Below are 21,948 nucleotides of genomic sequence, written 5' to 3'. Positions count from 1 at the left end.
AGCAGCAGTTGCTGGGAGCAGAGGGTGTTTCTGATCAGCGCCACAGGAGCTGAGCCCAGGGGCTGCTCCTCAAGGCTGAGGCCTCCCAAGCACGGATCAGAGCCCAGAGCGACCTGGAAAGGGGCTGGGGATGCAGCAGCACAGGGAGGGTGATCCTGTGGGTATTTATTGATCAGGTGACTCAAGGAATCTCTCAGCCACTGTCCTGGGGTCCTTCAGCAGTGCAGTGGAAGGGATCAAGAGGCTCAGGCCTCTCTGTACATGGTGGGATCATGGCTGTGGTTAGTGTTGTCTTCTGGCTCCTCAAAGACCCTCTGGAGGGAGAGCAGGAGGGACCCCACAGAGCAGGGCCTCCAGCACCTCCCCACCAAGAAGCAAATGATGGGGTTGCTGCTTCTGTGGATGCAGATGAGCAGGAATACAACCTGGGAGGGCACAATGGTGTAGCTGAGTTCCGGCAGGAAATGGCGGAGGCTGAGGGGCAGAGTGAAGAGCACAATGAGGCAGATAACAATGTCGAGTCTCTTGGGCTGCTGCTGATGGAAGCCAGGCTTGAAATGAGTGAAGACAATTTTGCTGGAAATGAGGATGAAGGGAGCACAGAGGAGGAGGTTGGAGGCATGCATGGAGATGTAAGAAACCCAGCAATGCTCAGATAGCAGGACAATGCATAGAGAAAATATTATGGCAATGACAATGATGAAAGTGATGAAGAAGGCCCTGAGCATGGCATGGATCACGTTCAACAGCTGCTGGGGATGGTGGCAGCAGTGCCAGAGCGGGCAGTGGATGGACCTGCACCATTGATGCTGATGAATGTCAGTGTGCACAGCCACACGCTGTGTGACACCACTGACATCCTGAAAAGCAACCCCACGTACTGCAAGGGCCTGATGATAGAGCAGGACACATTCTCCAGCAGGAAGAGTAGAGTGGAGGGCAACACAAAGAGGAGGAGGAGGAAGTCCAAAAAAGTCAGCATCAGAATGTAAAGGATGGTGTTGTTCCTGGACAAAAAATGGGACCCAAGGAACCAGAGCACAGCCCCGTTCCCGGCCAGCCCACAGAGGCAGATGAGCAGGGTCACACTGTGTATGGCCACGCTGGTGACATCTGTCTCACAGAGATCATCTCCTTCAGTGGGTGAGGCAGGAGATGGGGACATGGTGGTCACCTCCATGGATGGACGCTGGGCAGGCAGTGGGATGTGGCCCCTGGCTGTGGTCAGAGTGGATGGGCAGTCAGTGCTTGGAGAATCCAGAGATGGACCATGTGGCTCCTCAGCAGCTCCCTGCAGTGGGAATGATTCAGTGGGGAGGAGTGAGATGTGCAGGGGAGGAGAGCTGTGGAAATGGTGGGGGTGGGAGAGGGAGGGGGGAGGTTTGGGCTGTTCTGCAGGGGATGTGGAAGGGAAGTGCAGAGCAGAGGATGGATGACCTGGGGAGGGCACTGCAGTCACCAGGAGAGAGTGTCAGGAACAGAGCAGCTGCTGCAGGAGAGGAAGGTGGGGTAGGGAGGAAGGCAAACATTCCACTGACCTGTTCCCTGTGGGGCAGCAGCAGGCAAAGGGGTCTGTGCAGATCAGCGGCGCTTCCTGGTGCCTCTTGCTCCTTTGGGATCCATGTCCTAAAGCGGCTCCTGCCAGGTCAGGGACATGAAGGAGAAAGTGCCCAGGTCACCAGGAGCTCCTCATTCCCGTCCTGCTGCCTCCTCTTTCTGTGCCCTTTCCTGGTGTTGTTTCCCTAGCCTTGGTGGAGTTAGGGGGGAGAAGGAAATTACATCTTTGGCTACTTCCTCGGAGTTATTTGTCTTGACCATTATTTTCTGCCATAGAGGAAGTAGCTCGACATGCAGATTTTTTGAATGGCTCCTCATTTCCTCCTGAATAGAAAAACTCTTTCAGATGGGACATTCTCCAAATACTTCCCCTCTCTCTGCAGGTTTCAACCATCCCTCATTTATCTACCCAGAGAGGTCATTGTCCCTCCATCAGCAGAGAGCTGCTGGTGGGGCTGGTGGCACTGGAATGCTGGCAGTGCTGGAAATGCTCACAGCATCTGAGTGCTCAGAAACAACTCCCCTTCTAGGAAGAGGTCCGGGATCATTGCCAAAACCTCCCCTGGCCTCAAGAAAACAAACTGAGCTGAGAATTCCCATTTCTGTCATTCCAATGCAGGCTTACACAGCCCAAGGGACGGACAGCACTCAGTTGCTTGCAGCCAGGTCAGCAGCACTTAGAAACCACCCTGATTCCTGCCAATACCCCTGATGCTGCAGTGAAAGCTATTAGGGACCAGGTTTTGGGTTGCTGTGGTCCTCTTTCCAGCCCACCATTAGGGCTCATCCTCCTCCTCCTCAGACTTCGGAGCACTTGTGTTTGTTTTTACCTGACCCCATCCCTCTGGCCAACCTGTGCCAGGGCCTCACCACCCTTACATGGAAGGATTTCGTCCCAATATCCAAGCTAAACCCACCCTCTGTCAGTGGGAAGCCATTGCCCCTTGTCCTGTCACTCCATGCCCTTGTCCAAAATGCCTCTCCACCGATTCTAGAGCCCCATCAGCTCCTGGATCATGAAGTGTTTGCCCTTGAAAGGATTGGGCTGGTGAGGGGATATGAGATTCCATAGCTGGGGACACAAACACGGTGTCAGCAGGAAGGGAGGTGACAGTTCTGGTCCCAGGGCCAGCAGTTTCCAGGAGGAGCATCCCAGATCCCTGAGGCATATGTCAGCCTGGGTAGGAATCACCTCACCTCAGCTTTCTAGGACTTGCTTGGAATTCACTGTAGGCTGCTGTCTGACTCCCAATGCAGTGTAGATGGTGACTCAGAGGAAACCTGCAACTTTCTAAGGATTAAAGCCAAGAGAACAGCATGGATTTGCCACTTCTCTGAAGAAATGACATCCTAAATCTTCCCTCTGCTGTGTGTCTGTGCTCCAGCTCGCACACAGAATTTATTACTGCATGAATCCTCTTGGAAACTGGATGGTGAGTGCCACTGAAACTGTGGTATGCAAGGGGGAAAACTAGATTTGAATCAGAAATCATTGTTTAACAGGACATTTGTAGTGCAGGGTCCTGAGGATCCATCCCAGAAATAAGGATGGGCAAGTTCAGGCTGTTCAAAAGATAAGATTTCTGGATTGAGGTTGCTATAAAATAGAATAGAAGCTGAGTTGGAGACCAAGTGCTCTGGGCACAGGTGTGGTTGCTGAGGCTCTCTCCCGTTGCTCATTTCCCGGGCAGAGTGAAGAGCAGCTGAGGAGCAGAGCCCTGAGCCCGTGGCAGGCTCTGAGGCAGCTGCCTGTGTGTGAGAGCCCTGGAGAACACGAGGCAGCACGGAGAGCAGGGGCTGTGGCAGGAGCTGGGACAGAGCCCGCGCCGGACGCTGCTCGGGCTCAGCCCGCGGGCTGCGCTCCCCTTTCCCAAGGGACCATTCCAGGGAACCTCCTGCAGATCCCAGCCCAGGGACAGCAGCTGGAGCCTGGCAGCTGAGGGCAGTGCACTGCGGGCAAGTTCTCCAGGCTGCCAGAGGAAACCAGGTCAGACTCTTCTCTTCCACCTTCGTCAGGGCCCCCTCATTGGGTGGAACCTGGTTATTGATTTTGGGGGCAGAATTGAGGCCTGTAGGGAATTAAGAGCTATAAACACTGTGGGAAAAGGGAGGGAATGTTGAAACGAGTGTCCTGCTGAAGGAATCCAGCAGCTCAGTGACATCAACTGACACCTGAGAGTCCAGCTCAGATCCATCCCAAAGCCATTTGCTCTCTGATATCTTCATGGGCAATTCCTTACTTCTCCAATTGTCTTTCTCCTCCAGCTGTGTCCTGTCCACAGCCAGGAAGGAGGTATCTCCCTGGCTTTTGTGCCAGGCACACAGGACCAGGCTCCCACATCCTCCTTGCCATCTGTCCTGTCCCTCACCCCTCCCTGTGCTGCTCTACATGGAAGCTGTGGGTGGGAAAAGATGGGAAAGCCACATTTGGGGGACAGCAGCGTTGCTCTGGTGTGTCTGTTTGTCAGCCCTGCAGCTGTGTGAGGGCAGGAGAAGCAGCAGAGGTGTCCCCATGAGCACTTTGTCCCCTGGCACGGAGGGAGCCAGCCCTGCCTGCTGGAGCCAGCCCAGTGGGAAGGCATCCCAGGGGAGCTGGAATGAGGAGAGCCACGACAACTGGAGCCAGTGTGACAGCAGGCAGTGGAGCAAAGTGCCTGTCCCACTGCTGCTGCTGCTGCTGCTGCTGCTGTGCCTGTGTGGGATGGTGGGAATGGGGCTGTGCTCTGGCTCCTCAGCCAACAGCAGTGCCCATCCTCTGATTTACCTCCTGGCTGGGAGCTGTGCAAAGGAATTCACCCCCTCTGGTAGTGTTGCCTTGCAGAGGGCTTTTGAGGCTTTTGTGCCAGAGCCAGGGAACAGGGACAACACAGTGGAATCATCATCAGGTGGAATAATCATGAAACAGCATCATCAAAGTATAGAACAATAAAATATCCAGAGTTGGAAGGGAGCCACAAGGAGCATGGAGTTGAGCTCCTGGCCCTGCACAGGACATCCCAACAATCCCAGCCTGTGCCTAAGAGCATTGTCCAAATGCTCCTTGAGCTCTGTCAGGCTGGTGCTGTGTGCAGCAGGGGAATTCCTGCCTGGGGCTGGATGCTGGATGTCATGAGGAATCCTCATGGAATGGTTTGGGATGTGTCCTGCTTTAGGCTACATTCAGGTGGAGGCCTCCAAATGAGATCTCTCTCGAAAACAAATTCAAGCAGCCCCTCCCTCCCCAGCTGGTTCAGGAAAAGATTTCCAGAGAGAAAAGTGGGAAAAACTGTTTATTTAACAAGCAAAGTATTTACAAGCATAACAAATGAAAGCAATATGAAACAATAAAATCTCTTGCTGTTCTGAAGAGTTGGCAAATTCAGACAGTCCTTGTTGTGGAGTGTAGGTTGGCTCACTCAGTCCCTTCTCAGTCCCTCTGGTGCTGGAAAATGCCGCGTCCCAGGCCCTGGTGGGCCACAGGTGTGAGCTCCCAGTGCTCTTCTGGGTTTTCAGTCCAGAGCAGGTTTGAACAGTTCCAAGCAAAAGGAAAACCACAGTCCAGGGAACTTCTCTGCCTCAGCCAGCTGAAAAAGCATAAAAGCAAAGGAGAGCTCTGTGCTGCATGTCTGTGCTGCAGACAGCACGGTCTGGGAGCAGGAATGGGGAGGAGTGAGCGCAGCTTCTGAAAACAAACTGCTGCATCTGCTCTCCCCCTCTTTGCTCAAGAACCAGTCTGAATTGTGCAAAACCTATTTCTGGGCTAAACAGATGAATGGGGATACAATTCAGCTCATAAAGTCACCCAGGACAGGTTGGAGGTGTGATAAATAGGTATGATTGATGCTGATAAAAATTGAAACAGTAATCAATATTGATACAGTAATTAATATTTGAGAATAATAAAATAGTTAATAGCTAAAAGTTGTAATGCCAAAGAAGAGAGGGAAAGGAGGGGCTCCACCCAACCCCCCTTCCCAGCAGATGTTTTCAAGGACCACAGGAAAGAAGCTGAAGATACTGTTGCTAAAAATGACCAAGAACCTGGTTGGGTCCAAGAAAATCCTAATTATAAGGGACTTATTGCTTTGATATGTAGATGCAGTGATACGTTAGTCTTGGCTTACATTGTACTGGCTTGGTGCGCATGTGCCACCCAAAGGTGAATTAAAGGACAACGAAGAAGACTACAGAGCCTTCATCAGTGACGACCCCCAAAGACTTGTGCGACCACCAAACCGAGTGGTGACGCATGCATGGTAAAGGTGGTGAGGAGGGCGGAGACAGAAAAGTGACGAACCAAAAATAGGAGGAGATGGTGTTGACACATGGCATATAAGGGGTGACTTTCACTTGGCAAGCTTGTACGTGAAGTGGCAAGGGTCATTGAACTCTGCCCTCCGTACCCCGCGGTTGTTTTTGCTTATGCGCTATTATTTGAACCAAATTATCCCTTGTTCATATATTTTCTAAACTATTTAATTAAAATTGTTACTACTTTTAATATTGTTTGGCCTTTTTATGATGGGATAATTGGGCAAACATAACAGAAGGAACGGTAGAGATAATCTCATTTCATCTCTCCTTTTGCCATGGGCAGAGACAACCAGAAAACCTTTTGCTTTGAAGTCTTGCTCTTTTGAAAGGAAGCTCAGGTGGGGAGGGCCTGGGTGGCATTGGAGACAAGGAAGGTGCTGGGAAGGAGAAAAAGTACATGGAAGGATAATGGTCCTTCTGCACTTGCCTTGGGAGGGACGCTTTGGGTGAGTTGTGCTTCCCTGGGCCAGAGGTTGTACCTTGGAAAGTTTTGTCTTTCCAATGGACAGGAAATGAGAATCAAGGAGAGAAAACCCCTTTCAGATGTCCAAGTCTTTCTCTTCTATAAATCATTAACAACACTGTTAATAAATGCTCCATAGCTGTTAAACCTCACGTGTGTCTCCAAAGCCTGACTCACCACCCAGAGCTTTCACTCTCACTTCCCTTTCCAGAAGCAGTGGCACATTGGTTTCCCCTGGATTTAAGGCAGTGGGAAAAGGAGGGACAACTTCCCCCTGAGCAAGAGATGTGGCTGCTGCCCAGGTCTGTGCCAGGAGGAATCTGGAGCTCTTGGCACTGCCAACATCATCCCAAGCATTGCAGGCACATGGCTTAGGAAGGGCTCTGGTATGAGACACGGACCTGCCCTGCTCCCAGAGCAGCCAGAGGCTTTAGAATGGGATAAAAGAAGGAAATGAGCCATTTTGGACACTGTTTAACAGGGACAGGCCCTGCAGTGAATCCTGGATGTTGTTTATTCAACAAATTCAGAGGCTGGAACTTCCAGAGTGGAATCAAACAAAAACCATGAATCCAAATCTGATTGAGGGGTAATTTCAGAATGACGAAGATCAGGACAGGCTGGGCTGTGGCTGGAGCTGCTGTGCAGAGTGGCTGTGCAGCTCCTCCTGAGGGTGGCCAGGTTCAGGATGGAGATGCTCAAGGGCTTCCCTGGACACTGATGCTGGGGAACCAGAGGATGGATGGCCCCATTCTGCAGAAGAGCAGCATAACCCCCTAATTTCTGTGCAATTCAATGGTCCAAGCATCTGGTGATGGGAATTTCCATATTCCATGTACTTTCCGGATACAGGCACTGGAGTTCAGTGGAGTTCACTATCGACCCTACACTTTACTCAGAAGGATTCAATTCTGGAATTCAAGAATGTGACAAATTCCCAGTGAAAGGATAAGGGAATGTTGCTGTCCCTCCCCAGCTCTGCAGCCCTACCTGGTGTCCCTTCCCATCAGCTGGGAATGCAGGGCTGGCTCTGCTGGACAGAAGGGGAAGGATGCTCCCAGTGATCCCAACCCCTCTCCTGCCATCCAGAGGCACCAGCCCTGCACGGATTTGGGAAATCACTGCCACTCCATGATGGGTGTGTCCCCAGGGATTAAGGTGTCCCATTCTTTGAGGCAAGATCTCCCTGAAAACACCATGGAACTCATCTGCTGAGGCAAAGGAGATGGAGTTCATTCCCTGGGGCTGAGGCCATGAGGGTCATTGCATGGGGAATAGAGCTGGGGAACAGCACTGAGCCCAGCTGCACTGCTTGGAGCCGTATGGATCCAGGAGGGAGGAGGAAAGCCATGCTGCAATGTGCTCCCTGCAGAGCATCCCACAAAAATCGTCTAAGGCAATGCTCCTGCTCCCTTCTTCTGCAGGAATACACCACCACAGGGAGGGTGATCTTGTGGATATTGATTAATCAGGAGGCTCAAGGAAACCTTCAGCCTCCTTGGGGCCTCCTGGGGTCCTTCAGGAGAGCAGTGGAAGGGATCAACAGGCTCAGACTGCTGTTTCTGTGCGAGACTTATTTCTGTGGTTTTTAGTTTTTTGCTGCTCAAAGACCCTCTGGAGGGAGCACTGGAGGGACCCCATCGTGCAGGGCCACCAGCACTGCCCTGCCAAGAAGTAGACGAAGGGTTTGATGCTGCTGTGGATGCAGTTGAGCAGGAAAACAACCTGGAAGGGCACAGTGAGGTAACCGAGCTGCTGCAGGAAATTCCAGAGGCTGAGAAAGAGAGTGAAGAGCACAGTGATGAGGATAACAATGTCGCGCCTCTTGGGCTGCTGCTGCTGGGAGCCCCACTTGGCCCTCATGAGGACGATTGTGCGGGAAGTGACCACGGGTACCACAAAGAGGAGCAGGATGATGGTGTATATGGAGATGAGAGCTGCCCGGCAGAGCTCCTGCTGGTGTGATGGGCACAGGAATGTCACTGTGGGAATGACAGCAAAGAGAGCAAAGAAGGCCCAGTATTGGACACTTCCCACCACCCACATCAGGTGCTTGGGAAGGCGGCAGCCGCAGCAGAGCTTGCAGAGCTTTTGCATAGACTGTGCAGTCCTTCGAGACACCAGTGCCCTGTAGTAGGGGACCACTGACAGCTGGAAAAGGAAACTCACGTACATAAAGGGCACAATAGGGGAGCAGGACACGTCCTCCACCAGGAAGAGGAAGGTAGAGGGGACTACAAAGAGGAGGAAGAGGAAGTCAATGAAAGCCATATAAAAGAAGTAACGATTACCCTTTTTCAGGCTGAGGAGCCAGAGCACAGCCCCATTCCCAGCCAGTCCACAGAGGCAGATGAGCAGGGTCACACTGTGTATGGCCACATCGGTGACATCTGTCTCACAGAGATCATCTCCTTCAGTGGGTGAGGCAGGAGATGGGGACACGGTGGTCACCTCCATGGATGGACGCTGGGCAGGCAGTGGGATGTGGCCCCTGGCTGTGGTCAGAGTGGATGGGCAGTCAGTGCTTGGAGAATCCAGGGATGGACCATGTGGCTCCTCGGCAGCTCCCTGCAGTGAAAAGTGTTCAGTGGGGAGGAGTGAGATGTGCAGGGGAGGAGGGCAGTGGGAATGGTGGGGTGGGAGGGTTGGGTTGTTCTGACACAGGGCAGAGGAGGGGGAAGCTGTGGAGGGCCCTGTGGTCACCGGGAAAGGGAGGCAGGCACAGAGCATCTGCTGCAGGAGAGGAAGGTGGGGTAGGGAGGAAGGCAAACATTCCACTGACCTGTTCCCTGTGGGGCAGCAGCAGGCAAAGGGGTCTGTGCAGATCAGTGGCGCTTCCTGGTCCCTCTTGCTCCTTTGGGTTCCGTGTCCAAAAGCGGCTCCTGGCAGAGCAGGGACATGAAGGAGAAAGTGCCCAGGTCACCAGGAGCTCCCCATTCCTGTCCCTCTGGCTCCTCTCCGTGCCCTGTCCTGGTGTTGCTCACCAGGAGTCATGGGGGGAGTTGGAAATTGCATCTTTGGCTACGTCAGAATGTCACTTCCTCTGAGTTTTTGGTCGTGGGGTTTTTTTTCAGACAGAGGAAGTGACTTTTGTCAAAAGCTTCAAATGAAACATTTTGCAAATGCCTCCCTATTTCCTCCTGATGAGAAACATTCCTTCCCTGGAGACTGTCCCTTTCTCCTACTGCCTTCTCTCTCCTGACAGACTTGTACCATGTCTTGTTTCTCTTCCCTTCGGGGTCACTGTCCCTCCAGCAGCAGAAGGATGCTGTTGGTGCTGGTGGCTCTGGAATGCTGGCAGTGCTGGTGAGGCAGCTGGGTATTTCTCAGTAGTAACTCCTGTTCCAGGAAGAACTCTGGGATCATTGCCAAAGACTTCCTATGGCCTGAGGAAGCTGATGTGAGCTGGTCCCTCTCCTCTCCTCTCCTCTCCTCTCCTCTCCTCTCCTCTCCTCTCCTAATCCCATCCCCACCCCACTCTCCAACCTCACCCCATCCTGTCACATCCCACAGCTTTCCCAGATGGAGCTGCTCCCCCACTCTGAGCGTGGCCTGTCAGGCTCTGCTCTCCTCTGCCTTTGCCAGCATCCAGACCCCCTGCAGCTCCCTCTGACCCTCTCCTGACCCCTCCAGCCTGCCCTGACACCCCAGAACCCACCCAGGGCTGACGTTTTTCCCTGACAGTCTTTCTCCTCCTCTGCTCCACCAGGGACTCCAGCAGTGTCCCTGCTCCTCTTGGCCATAGTGTTCTAGGACCCAGGAGGGAGGAGGAAAGCCCAGCTCCAGTGTGCTCCTCAGGATCACACAGGATGATAAAAGTGCCTGGAACTAATGTAGAAACAGATAAGGAGGCCTGCAATGGTGTCAGGGCAAGTGTTGTAACAAGAAGGCCAAAGGAAAAGTTCAAGGCAAGGTCACCTTTAATATCTCAGCACTCAGTGAACACAATCACTGAGGTTACCCCAGCCTTCAGTTTCATAATCCAGGTTCTCTGACAATGGTTGCTTCCAAATCCCTCGCTATGTTCCAAGTTGGTTTCCCCCTAAGATGTATCTACACCTGATGTAAACCTCTCCCCTTGCTCCTCCCCTGAGGTTATCCCCTTGGCTGGCTGTTTGTACCTGCCCACTGGTTTTGGCCTGCTATAAACCACTAGAGAGCTGTTCTCTCCCTCTTTCCCTTCCAAATCTCTGCATTAAAGGACTATTGGGAGACCAGGCCGGGATCATCCTTTGACTCTTTTACTTTAATCCCAGATGCTGGTAGAGTTAATCCCACTGTAGAGCTGCAGCTCTGAGGTTCGGCTCCTGGTGAATTCATCCTGGAGCTGTTCCATACACCTTGGCGTGGCTGCGGGTGTCCTGGAAGAGCAAGCTAAAGGCTCCAGTGGCTGGCATCAGCTGGCACCCAACGTGCGGCACCATTTGTAGCACCCTGCATTGCTAGTAGTGAAGTGCAAAGAAGCAAAAAGGGCCTTTGCACAGCATCCACAGATGTTTAATTCTGCTGTGAGGTGACATGTTCGGAGTTCCCCCCACCCACACACATGGAGGGTAGTCCAGGTTTTACTCTCTCGGGGCCTGGTGGGCTGACCCTGCTCTTGGGGCAGTACAAAGATCAGGGCCCATCAGGGAAAAAGCAGCGAGTGGCTCAGTGAAACCACCATCCCCTGCCCACCGTGGCTGCCCTGAGAGCCCCGTGCTGGCAGCGCCCTGGGCACCATCTGAGACAGACCCGGGAGGGGGCCGAGCTCCAGCACAGCCACCGGTACTGGCAGTGGGACAAACTTCACATGGCAGCACACCAGCACCAGCACCACATCCAGCACCAGCACCACACCCAGCACCAGCAACACAAACACAAACCCACTGGCAAAGGTAAAAAGTCCTTGCCATGAACATTTTGGGGACAGTAAAATGGATCAATGTGTAATGGATCAATGTGTACCCAGAGTGATAACAAAGATGTGTTTGTTCATCAGACTGCTACAAAGAATAACCCTGTGAAATACCTCCACAGTCCAGGAAATGGAGGAATTGTGGAATATAATACAAGGAAGAAAAGGCACCCAAGCAGCCAATGTGACAGGACCTGGTGGAGTTCCAGTGCAAGGTAGTAAACATGCACCAGTCTGCAAACCTGCAAAATATTATCCACACCATAGAAGTCCTCCACACACCTACCAAGGAAATAGAACCCCAAACCAACAACCATCAAGTCCCAGCAATACCCTAAAAGGAAGAAGAACACAGAACACCAATGAGGTGTCCAGCATCCAAAAGTCCAGGTTGATAATGAAAGAACCTTCCAGTCCAATGAGTCCCACTTCTAATACCCTTCCTCAATTCCTCCCTGCTAGTAAAGTCCAGTGGCCTCCCTGCCCCCCTCCCACTTTTTCCTTTTCCTTTCCATTGTCCTATTACCCCTTTTTTATTTTCCCACAAATTCCTACCACCTTTCCCCCCTTTCCATACCCTCCCTTAACTAATCCCTTACCCCAGAGTTCCTTAGTAATATCAGAGGGAGGGTAATTGGGAGGGAAAGAAAGGAAAGCTCCCCTAAAGTAACCATCTTTTTCTGAAAAGTTAATGATTTCTATTTGGAGTTTCCAGCAGGCACACCAGCACCTACACTGCCTCGTACAGAGCCAATTACAGCCAGCAACGCTATCACACGTAGCAGAGAACCAGTCTCTGCTGAGGGAACCTTCTCCTGACTCAGTTTCCTGATAAACCGTACTAAGAAAACCCTGCATTCCTCCTGCCAGCTCTGAGACACTCCAGGAAATCTCTTTGGACATTGAGAACTCAGAATAGTTTGCATTTTGAAAATTGTCTTATGCGCGGTTTTGATTGTTTTTGTCATTTTGTGTTAATTCAGTTAATCCTTCAGAGAAGCTTTCTTAATAATATAAAAACTGGGAGTTGTGGAGGCCCTGGGGAGCATCCCCTAAGTTAGGGAGACACAAGAAGTTTTCATGAAAGCTGTTACACCCCACTGGCTCTTTCCCCTGTTCCTATGTCTGGAAATGAGTTCTAGGAAAGTGATATGTATGTATTAGATAATAAACACACTTTAATGACTGTATGGTTATGATGGATAAAGTCTCACTGCACACAGATCAGGGAGAGATCCTTCTGTGCAGGTAAGGAATTCCTGCTTTATAATGCTGCTTCCCATTGTGTTAGAAAGTTTATTTCAGCTGATTTCTGTGTCAAGACACAGAGGGGAAGCACAGGGCAGAGCAGGGGGCAGCTGGGGAGGGCCCTGCGGTCACCGGGAGAGGGTGTCAGGAACAGAGCAGCTGCTGCAGGAGAGGAAGGTGGGGTAGGGAGGAAGGCAAACATTCACTGACCTGTTCCCTGTGGGGCAGCAGCAGGCAAAGGGGTCTGTGCAGATCAGCGGCGCTTCCTGGTCCCTCTTGCTCCTTTGGGATCCATGTCCTAAAGCGGCTCCTGCCAGGTCAGAGACATGAAGGAGAAAGTGCCCAGCTCACCAGGAGCTCCCCATTCCCGTCCTGCTGGCTCCTCTCTGTGCCCTGTCCCGGTGTTGTTTTCCAGGGCTCGGTGCAGTCACAGGGCAGCTGGAAATGGTTTTGCATCTTTGGCTTCCACGGAGTTCCACAGCCTCGGACTTGTTGATGTTGATTTTTTTCATTTTCCCTAGGAATCACGTGATCATTTTCTTTGTTGTGAGAAACGACGCCTCACTTCTCAAAATTTTAAAAATTTATTAAACTACAACAAGGGACAAGGTAAAAGGAACAGTGCTCAGTGCGCACTAGAATTCAGAGGCACGGCCAGAGGCACACGGCCCAAAACAAAAAAAGGCTTTGTACCCGCTTGGTAAACCACCCCCCGATAATCCATTCCCCACATTCAGACACATTCCGCTTTTCCAACACAGCTCCTCCTCCCTCCCGCCTTCCCCGAGCTTGTGCAGCGCTTCGGGCTTCGGCTCCCCACAATGGTCAGAGATCAGCATTACAACTCTCAACATGAACACAGTACCTGTGATCCCAACATCCCAACCCCTCTCCTGCCATCCAGAGCAGAGGCTTGAGCCCTGCTGAGATTTGGGAAATCACCGCCATCTCGTGCTGGGAGTGTCCCCAGGGATTGCAATGTCCCATGTTCCATGAAACCGTGAAACTCATCTGCTGAGCGAAAGGAGATGGAGTTCATTCCCTGGGGCTGAGGCCATGAGGGTCATTGCATGGGGAATAGAGCTGGGGAACAGCACTGAGCCCAGCTGCACTGCTTGGAGCCATGTGGATCCAGGAGGGAGGAGGAAAGCCATGCTGCAATGTGCTCCCTGCAGAGCATCCCACAAAAATCGTCTAAGGCAATGCTCCTGCTCCCTTCTTCTGCAGGAATACACCACCACAGGGAGGGTGATCTTGTGGATATTGATTAATCAGGAGGCTCAAGGAAACCTTCAGCCTCCTTGGGGCCTCCTGGGGTCCTTCAGGAGAGCAGTGGAAGGGATCAACAGGCTCAGACCACTGTGTCCATTGTAGGATCATGGCTGTGGGCAGTGTTTTCTTCTGCCTCCTCAAAGACCCTCTGGAGGGAGAGCCAGAGGGACTTTATGGAGCAGGGCCTCCTGCACCTCCCTGCCAAGAAGTAGATGAAGGGTTTGATGCTGCTGTGGATGCAGGTGAGCAGGAAAACAACCTGTGAGGACACAGTGATGTAACCGAGCTGCTGCAGGAAATTGCAGAGGCTGATGATGAGAGTGAGGAGCACAGTGATGACGATAACCATGTCGCGCCTCCTGGGTTGCTGCTGCTGGGAGCCTCGTTTGGAATTAATGAAATAGATTGTGCCAGAAATGACCACGGGTGCAGTGAAGAGGAGCAGGATGAAGGTGTACATGGAGATGAGAGCTGCCCGGCAGTGCTCCTGCTGGTGTGATGGGCAAAAGAATGTCACTGTGGGAGTGACGGTGAAGAGAGCCAAGATGGCCCAGTATGGGATAGTGTCCACCACCCACAGCAGGCGCAGAGGAAGGTCCCATCGGCAGCAGAGCTGGCACAGGTTGTGCATATACCACACAGGGATGCTGCTCATCAGCCTGAACAGCACCCAGTAGTAGGAGACCAATGACAGCTGAAAAACAAAGTTCATGTACATCAAGGGCACGATAGGAGAGCAGGACACATCCTCCATCAGGCTGAGGAGGGCAGAGGGGACCGCAAAGAGGAGGAAGAGGAAGTCAATGACAGCCAGGTCAAAGAAGCCAGCATTCCTTCTTTTCAGGCTGAGGAGGCCGATGACAGCCCCGTTCCCAGCCAGCCCACAGAGGCAGATGAGCAGTGCCACACTGTGTATGGCCACATCGGTGACATCGAAAACACAGACATTGTCTCCTTCAGTGGGTGAGGCAGGAGATGGGGACACGGTGCTCACCTCCATGGATGGATGCTGGGCAGGCAGTGGGATGTGGCCCTGGCTGTGGTCAGAGTGGATGGGCAGTCAGTGCTTGGAGAATGCAGGGATGGACCATGTGGCTCCTCAGCAACTCCCTGCAGTGGGAAGGATTCAGTGGGGAGGAGTGAGATGTGCAGGGGAGGAGGGCAGTGGGAATGGTGGGGTGGGAGAGGGAGGAGGGGGCATGGGCTGGTGTGCAGGGGATTGATAAAGAAGAGAGAATAAACATTTTCAACTCTCTTGAAGTTGCTTAAAGACTAACTGGGCAAATAGATAAAAATATGTGGAAGTGTGGACCCTGTGTGATAAACGTGCCTGAAGCCAGCGCAGACAAACATAAGGAGGTCCGCATTAGTTCTGGCAAAAGTTCTGTAAGGAGAAGCAAGAGCACATGGCCAAAGGAAAAGTTCAGGGCAAGGTCACCACCAGAGACCCCTCTCAATGAACCTCCAGGGCCATCAGAGGACTCCCAGTAGGAAGTGGATGCATGGAAATTAGTTCTAGGAAAATGGTATTTACATTTATGTTTAAGGTGTTCTTTAGATAAGAAAAACTTTTTAATGTCTATGCATCGCTGGCCAGGGGTATATGTACAAATCACAAACGGGATGGGACTGCTGTGAAACGTGCCTTGAGCTGTTTTATTTTTCAGCATCAGTCTCATTACATTGTTATGACAATGGGAAGATGCCACCAGCTCACATCCCAGCAGCAGACTAAGAACTTAATGTTACAACTTAGTTTATAAGCTTCTTGACATATCACACAAAGCAAAAGCATATTGACATATTAGCTTTATCTAACTACTATAAGCACACATACCTTTAGTTAAAACAATGCTTTCTTATTTCGAATACAATACTTACTTGTAAGCCTTAAAACACAATGCACAGAGCTCTATTATTAAGCTTCAAACTTCTTAATATCTTGCTAGATAAACTTTTCTGTAGCTTAGGGAATTATTCTAGACAAGCATTAATGCACAGACTACTGTTGTATTGGTCCTTGCTTTCCTACTTTTTAAATAATTTTTCTGCTGGCCTATCTCATGGCTGCTGCTTAGCTCTAATCACAGTTCTGTCTCTGAGGCCTGCCTTTTGCAGCTTTCCCAAAACCCTCTGATTTTGTGGATTCCCACATGCATGTATGGTAATAGTGAATAAAAACACAGTTGTAAAGTCTCACAACACACACAGAAATAAGGAGAGATCCTTCTGCGTGTCCTGCTGCCCAATACTTCACTTGGTAACACCATTGGTGTTAGGAACTTATTCTGTCTGATTTTGGTATCACTCCTCATCCATGCCATGCCATGCCATCCATTCCCATGCCATGCCATGCCATCGCGATGGGTTCCCGGTCCCTGGCCTCTCCCTGGCTGCAGGTGTGGCCTGTTGGGCTCTGCTGCTGTCCAGTGGCAGATTTGGGATTGGTGGCACCCAGAGCCCTCCTGCCCCCTCCAGCCCCTGTCTGCCTGATGCCTTGGGCTGGCTCCCTGGAACAGAGGCCAGAGCAGGTGAAGAGAATAAAAGGAGGCTTTGATGAAAGGCCTTCAAAAGGTTCACCTTGGGCTCTCAAAGCCTCCGAGAGGGGATGCGCCCAAAATGGACAATGGTCATGAGTTTTTCAGATAGATATAAGTTTGGTCCATTTACAAATCAGGGATTAATCCTCCAATTACAACTTCAGGTAATGAAGTCATTTAGCCCCAGTTTGCCCTCCCTCAATTCACTTCTGTCTATACTTTTCTGGGCCTGAGGCAGTACAGAAATGCAGGCCTAATGGGATTGTTTTGTCTGACCAAAATGTGCAGACAGTTAACTAACACTTTCCATGGAGCTTAGAGTTATGCACTAATGCAGTACAGGATATGAAAAATAGAAAGGCTAAGATCCTAAGGCATCATGCCCCCTCTGACATCCTCTAGAAATTCCCCCCAGGCTGCCTTCCCCTGCAGACAGCCCCGCTCCTCTCCTGCCCCACTCAGGAGCCCCAGCAGTGTTTCTGCTCCTCCTGGCAATTCCATGCTTCTCCAGCCCAATGAAGAGCAGTGGAGCCATCCCTGTAGTGCCTCTTGTTTGTGTCCAGAGGAGGTTGGGGGGCTGGAGAGCAGGGATGGAGCTGGGAAGGGGCATCTCCAAGAGAAAGACGGCCCCAAAGCCTTCCGGGGCAGGCTGGGGTGAGCAGCCCGTGGGGAGGGAGTGGAGCCTGAGGCCCGGGGCTGGGAGGGATGGGAAGGACGGGAGGTGGGTGGGCTGCATGGGGAGTGGGATGGGAGGGTGGTGTGGGAGGGGTGGGACATGATGGAGCTGCTGGGAAGATGTGGTGGGAAGGTGTGGGGTGTGGTGGGGCTGGAGAGAAGGTGTGGGGTGTGGTGGGTCTGGAAAGAAGGTGTGGGGTGTGGTGGGGCTGGAGAGAAGGTGTGGGGTGTGGTGGGGCTGGTGGCCTCAGGGAAGCCCCAGGGAGGGGGGTGATGCCCGTGGAGCCCATGGTGACAAACACAGGTGCCACCCGGCTCCTGGAAGGGGGTGGCTGTGCTGAGGATCACGGCCTCCTCCTCTCCTTGCTGCTGCACCTTCTGAGTCTGCTGAGGGAGCAGCTGAAGGAAGTGGAGAGGAAGAATTTCTGAAGGCAGAGACATCTTTGCACCTGGCTCACAAAATTAAAAATTAAAGGTCTTAGGGGATATCTCTGCTGTGACACTCACAGAGCACTCGGGGTGGGGAATGCTGAGCCCCTGGGCCATCATGTCTGTGCCAGCCCAGCTCTTGGCACTGGGGATCATGGTTGCTCCAGGGAGGATAAACCATGGCTGTGTCCCCTCTGACACCAAGATGTTTAAGCCTAACAGCAAAACTGTGTTAGACTAGTAACAATTTTGAGTCAAAATTGTGGACATATTGGAAATTTATTTGCCAGAAATATGTCCAAAGAAACAACAATTTTCAGGCATTTTTATACACTATACTATCCCAGACTATTTATAAATACTCTCCAAAGTACTCTCAATATATTATATTTTGATATCCATCTTTTGTTTGTTTTAATTCCTACCAGAATATGCAGTCTCTCTTTGTTTAATGGATAACACGGGTCGTTTCCAGGTTAACAGTTTTTACTTGGCAGTACTTCAATGCTGGTGAAGAATGCCCTCACCCTGTTTCCCTACACTGTTGGTGGGAACGAGGGAAGGGACCAGGGGAAAAAAGGGTGGTTTAAAGCTTTGTTTTGTTTCTCATTATCGGCCTTTAAATCTGTAATTATAAAATCACTCAAAAGCATGAAATTTGAATCCGTTTTTCTATTCTTGGAGTGTTTTTTCTCCCAGTCCTCATCTCAACTTATGAGCCCTTTGTTAATTTTTGTTTCCCTCTCCTCTGCCCAGCTGAGAGCAGGAGAAGGTGAGTGAACGGCTTTCATGGGTGCCTGGCGTGTGACCAGTGCCAAACCACGACAGGCTTGCAGCAGGTTATCAGCATCAGAGCCCACATTTATTACTGACAGTACCCCTGATGATGCAATAAAAGTTATTGGAGACCAGATGCTGGGGTGCTGGGGTGCCCCTTGCAGCCCTTCACGAGAGTTCATCCTCCTCCCCCTCAGCCTTGGGAATACCTGTGGTTGTTTTTTCCTGATCTCACCCTTTGCAAGCAGGGACACCTTCCACTAGACCAGGCTGCTTCAAACCCCATCCAGCCTGGCTTGGAACACTTCCAGGGATGGGGAGTGGGCCAAGGGCTGGGCCTGGAGCCCTGGGGGGATGGGCCCAGGAGCCGTCGGCGTTCAGGGATCAGCCCAGGGCAGCAGCCGGGAGAGATCCCAGCTGGGAGAGGCCCCAGTGCCAGGGAGCTTCTGCTCAGCGCTGCTGGGCCCAGCAGAGCTCCAAGGCTCTCCTTTGGGGCCGCTGCTCACAGGGCCCCAAGGCATGGGCGGCACTCACAGCAATGGTTCAGCCTGGCCACACTTGGGGCCGGCAGCTTCCTGGGACAGTGGCAGAGCAGGGATGCTGTGGCATCCAGGGCAGTACAATAATTTGCAAGGCTGTTGATGAAAGCCCAGGAGGTGGTTGGACAGCAGCAGTTGCTGGGAGCAGAGGGTGTTTCTGATCAGCGCCACAGGAGCTGAGCCCAGGGGCTGCTCCTCAAGGCTGAGGCCTCCCAAGCACGGATCAGAGCCCAGAGCGACCTGGAAAGGGCCTGGGAGGCACCAGAACAGGGAGGGTGATCCTGTGGGTATTTATTGATCAGGAGACTCAAGGAATCCCTCAGCCACTGTCCCAGGGTCCTTCACCAGTGTAGTGGAAGAGATCAACGGACTCAGACCCCTGTGTCCACAGAAGGTTCATCTCCACAGTCAGTGTTTTCTTCTGGGTCCCCAAAGACCCTGTGGATCGCCTTCCTTAGGGACTGGATGGAGGAGTGCTTCCTGCAGCCCTCCATGGAGCAGTGTCTCCAGCAGCTCCCCATGGAGCAGTCTCTCTTCCAGCTCCCCACCAAGAAGCAGATGAAGGGTTTGATGCTGCTGTTGATGCAGGTGAGCAGGAAAACCACCTGGGAGGGCACAACGGTGTAACCGAGCTGCTGCAGTAAATTCCAGAGACTGAGGGGCAGACTGAAGAGTGCAACAAGGAAGATAACAATGTCAAGCATCTTGAGTGGCTGCTGCTGTAAGCCAGGCTTGCGATGAATGAAGAGAATTGTGCTGGAAATAACCATTGGTGCTGCAAATAGGAAGAGGCTGAGGGCGTACATGGAAGTGAGAATCACCCGACATTGCTCCTGCTCGTGTGACTGGCACAAGGAAGTCACCGTGGGATTGACAGCGATGACAACAAAGAGGAGGGCCCAGTACAAGACACTCATCACCACCCTCAGCAGGTGCTCAGGAAGTTGGCAACCAAAAAAAACAGGCAGAGGATGGACCTGCACCTCTCAATGCTGATGAATGTCAGCCGGTACAGCCCTATATTGTAGGTGAACAGTGACAGCTGGAAAAGCAGGTTCATATATATTGAGGGCATTGTAGCCGAGCAGGAAACCTCCTCCACAAGGAATACCAGGGTGGAGGGCAACATGAAGATGAGGAAGAGGAAGTCAGTGATGGCCTGATAGAATATGAAGTCAGTGATGGCATTAATGTGCAGGAGCGAGAGGAACACCCCGTTCCCAGCCAGCCCACAGAGGCCAATGAGCAGCATCACAATGTGCATGGCCATGTTGGAGACATTGATCTCACACTGACCAGGTGCATCAGTTGGTGAGATGAAAAGACAGGACATGGTGCTCACCTCCATGGATGGACGCTGGGCAGGCAGCGGGATGTGGCCCCTGGCTGTGGTCAGAGTGGATGGGCAGTCAGTGCTTGGAGAATCCAGGGATGGAGCATGTGGCTCCTCAGCAGCTCCCTGCAGTGGGAAGGATTCAGTGGGGAGGAGTGAGATGTGCAGGGAAGGAGGGTGGTGGAAACTGAGGGGTGGGAGGGTTGGGCTGGTGTGCAGGGGATTGATAAATAAGAGAGAATTAACATTTTCTTCCCCCCTGAATTGCTCCAAGACAAACTGGCCAGAGAGATAAATGAATTTGAAGATGTGGACCTAGGATGATAAATGCTGCTGGAGCCAGTGCAGAAACAGATAAGGAGGTCCACTGCGGTTTTGGGGTAAGTTTTGTTAGAAGAAGCAAGAGCACATGGCCAAAGGAAAAGTTGAAGGCAAGGTCACCTTTAACATCTCAGCACTCAGTGAATGCAACCACCATAGACCCCTCTGAATGAAGCCCAGGACATGAAAGGCTGTTCAGCAGGAAGTGGATGCCTGGAAATGAGTTCTAGGAAAATGGTGTTTATGTACTAGACAAGAAAAAATGTTATTCTCTATGTATGGGTATAATGGATAAAAACACTGTTGTAAAGTCTCACAACACACAAAGACATAAAGAGATACTACTGCATGTCCTGCTTCCTAATGTTTCCTTTGCGAGCACCATTGGTTGGTGTTAGCAACTTTATTCTGTCTGATTCTGCTATCACACCTCATCCATCCCATCCTATCCCATCCCATCCCATCCCATCCCATCCCATCCTATCCCATTGCGATGGGTTCCCAGTCCCTGGCCTCTCCCTGGCTGCAGGTGTGGCCTGTTGGGCTCTGCTGCTGTCCAGTGGCAGATTTGGGATTGGTGGCACCCAGAGCCCTCCTGCCCCCTCCAGCCCCTGTCTGCCTGATGCCTTGGGCTGGCTCCCTGGAACAGAGGCCAGACCAGGTGAAGAGAATAAAAGGAGGCTTTGATGAAAGGCCTTCAAAAGGTTCACCTTGGGCTCTCCAAGCCTCCAAGAGGGGCTGCACCCAAAATGGACAATGGTCATGAGTTTTTCAGACAGATAAAAGTTTGGTCCATTTACAAATCTGGGGTTAATCCTCCAATGACAGCTTCAGGTAATGAAGTCATTTAGCCCCAGTTTGCCCTCCCCAATTCACTTTTGTCTATACTTTTCTAGGCCTGAGGCAGTAGAGTGTTCTTGAATTTCAGGCCTAGAGGGATTGTTTTGTCTGAGCAAAATGTGCAGACAGTTAACTAACGCTTTCCATGGAATTTAGAGTTATGCACTAATGCAGTACAGGATATGAAAAATAGAAAGGCTAAGATCCTAAGGCATCATGCCCCCTCTGACATCCTCTAGAAATTCCCCCCAGGCTGCCTTCCCCTCCAGACAGCCCCGCTCCTCTCCTGCCCCACTCAGGAACCCCAGCAGTGTTTCTGCTCCTCCTGGCAATTCCATGCTTCTCCAGCCCAATGAACAGCAGTGGAGCCATCCCTGTAGTGCCTCTTGTTTGTGTCCAGAGGAGGTTGGGGGGCTGGAGAGCAGGGATGGAGCTGGGGAGGGGCATCTCCAAGAGAAAGACGGCCCCAAAGCCTTCCGGGGCAGGCTGGGGTGAGCAGCCCTGGGGAGGGAGTGGAGCCTGAGGCCCGGGGCTGGGAGGGATGGGAAGGACGGGAGGTGGGTGGGCTGCATGGGGAGTGGGATGGGAGGGTGGTGTGGGAGGGGTGGGACATGATGGAGCTGCTGGGAAGATGTGGTGGGAAGGTGTGGGGTGTGGTGGGGCTGGAGAGAAGGTGTGGGGTGTGGTGGGGCTGGAGAGAAGGTGTGGGGTGTGGTGGGTCTGGAAAGAAGGTGTGGGGTGTGGTGGGGCTGGAGAGAAGGTGT

At 52.0% G+C, this 21,948-nt stretch overlaps 4 protein-coding genes across 4 annotated transcripts; all 4 read right to left on the bottom strand.

Moving 5' to 3' along the window:
- Window positions 1-245: 245 nt before the first annotated feature.
- On the bottom strand, window positions 246-1,180 carry LOC128937051 (mas-related G-protein coupled receptor member D-like). The gene is given in 2 exon segments (XM_054276410.1): window positions 246-802; window positions 805-1,180. Coding segments are annotated over 2 exon segments (933 nt in total).
- Window positions 1,181-7,861: 6,681 nt separating this feature from the next.
- LOC128937050 (mas-related G-protein coupled receptor member H-like) lies at window positions 7,862-8,770 on the bottom strand. Its single transcript, XM_054276409.1, has one exon. The coding sequence runs from the start codon at window positions 8,768-8,770 to the stop codon at window positions 7,862-7,864; it is 909 nt and encodes a 302-aa protein (XP_054132384.1).
- A 5,039-nt stretch (window positions 8,771-13,809) lies between these two features.
- On the bottom strand, window positions 13,810-14,730 carry LOC128936976 (mas-related G-protein coupled receptor member H-like). The gene has a single exon (XM_054276288.1). It carries the CDS (start codon window positions 14,728-14,730, stop codon window positions 13,810-13,812), a length of 921 nt encoding a protein of 306 aa, XP_054132263.1.
- Window positions 14,731-19,061: 4,331 nt separating this feature from the next.
- LOC128936268 (proto-oncogene Mas-like) lies at window positions 19,062-19,960 on the bottom strand. The gene is given in 2 exon segments (XM_054275069.1): window positions 19,062-19,645; window positions 19,648-19,960. Coding segments are annotated over 2 exon segments (897 nt in total).
- Between the last annotated feature and the right edge of the window lie 1,988 nt (window positions 19,961-21,948).

This window comes from Melozone crissalis, unplaced genomic scaffold (genome assembly GCF_028551555.1).
Source record: "Melozone crissalis strain CALT ecotype California unplaced genomic scaffold, PUWL_Pcris_2 ptg000018l_1, whole genome shotgun sequence".
In the NCBI taxonomy this organism is placed as follows: domain Eukaryota; kingdom Metazoa; phylum Chordata; class Aves; order Passeriformes; family Passerellidae; genus Melozone; species Melozone crissalis.
Note: the sequence above shows the minus strand (reverse complement) of the source record. Positions and strands in the feature narration are given on the sequence as shown.

Coding starts and splice junctions, on each gene's coding strand:
- LOC128937050 (XM_054276409.1), bottom strand. CDS start 8,770: ATGGAGGTGACCACCGTGTCCCCATCTCCTGCCTCACCCACTGAAGGA.
- LOC128936976 (XM_054276288.1), bottom strand. CDS start 14,730: ATGGAGGTGAGCACCGTGTCCCCATCTCCTGCCTCACCCACTGAAGGA.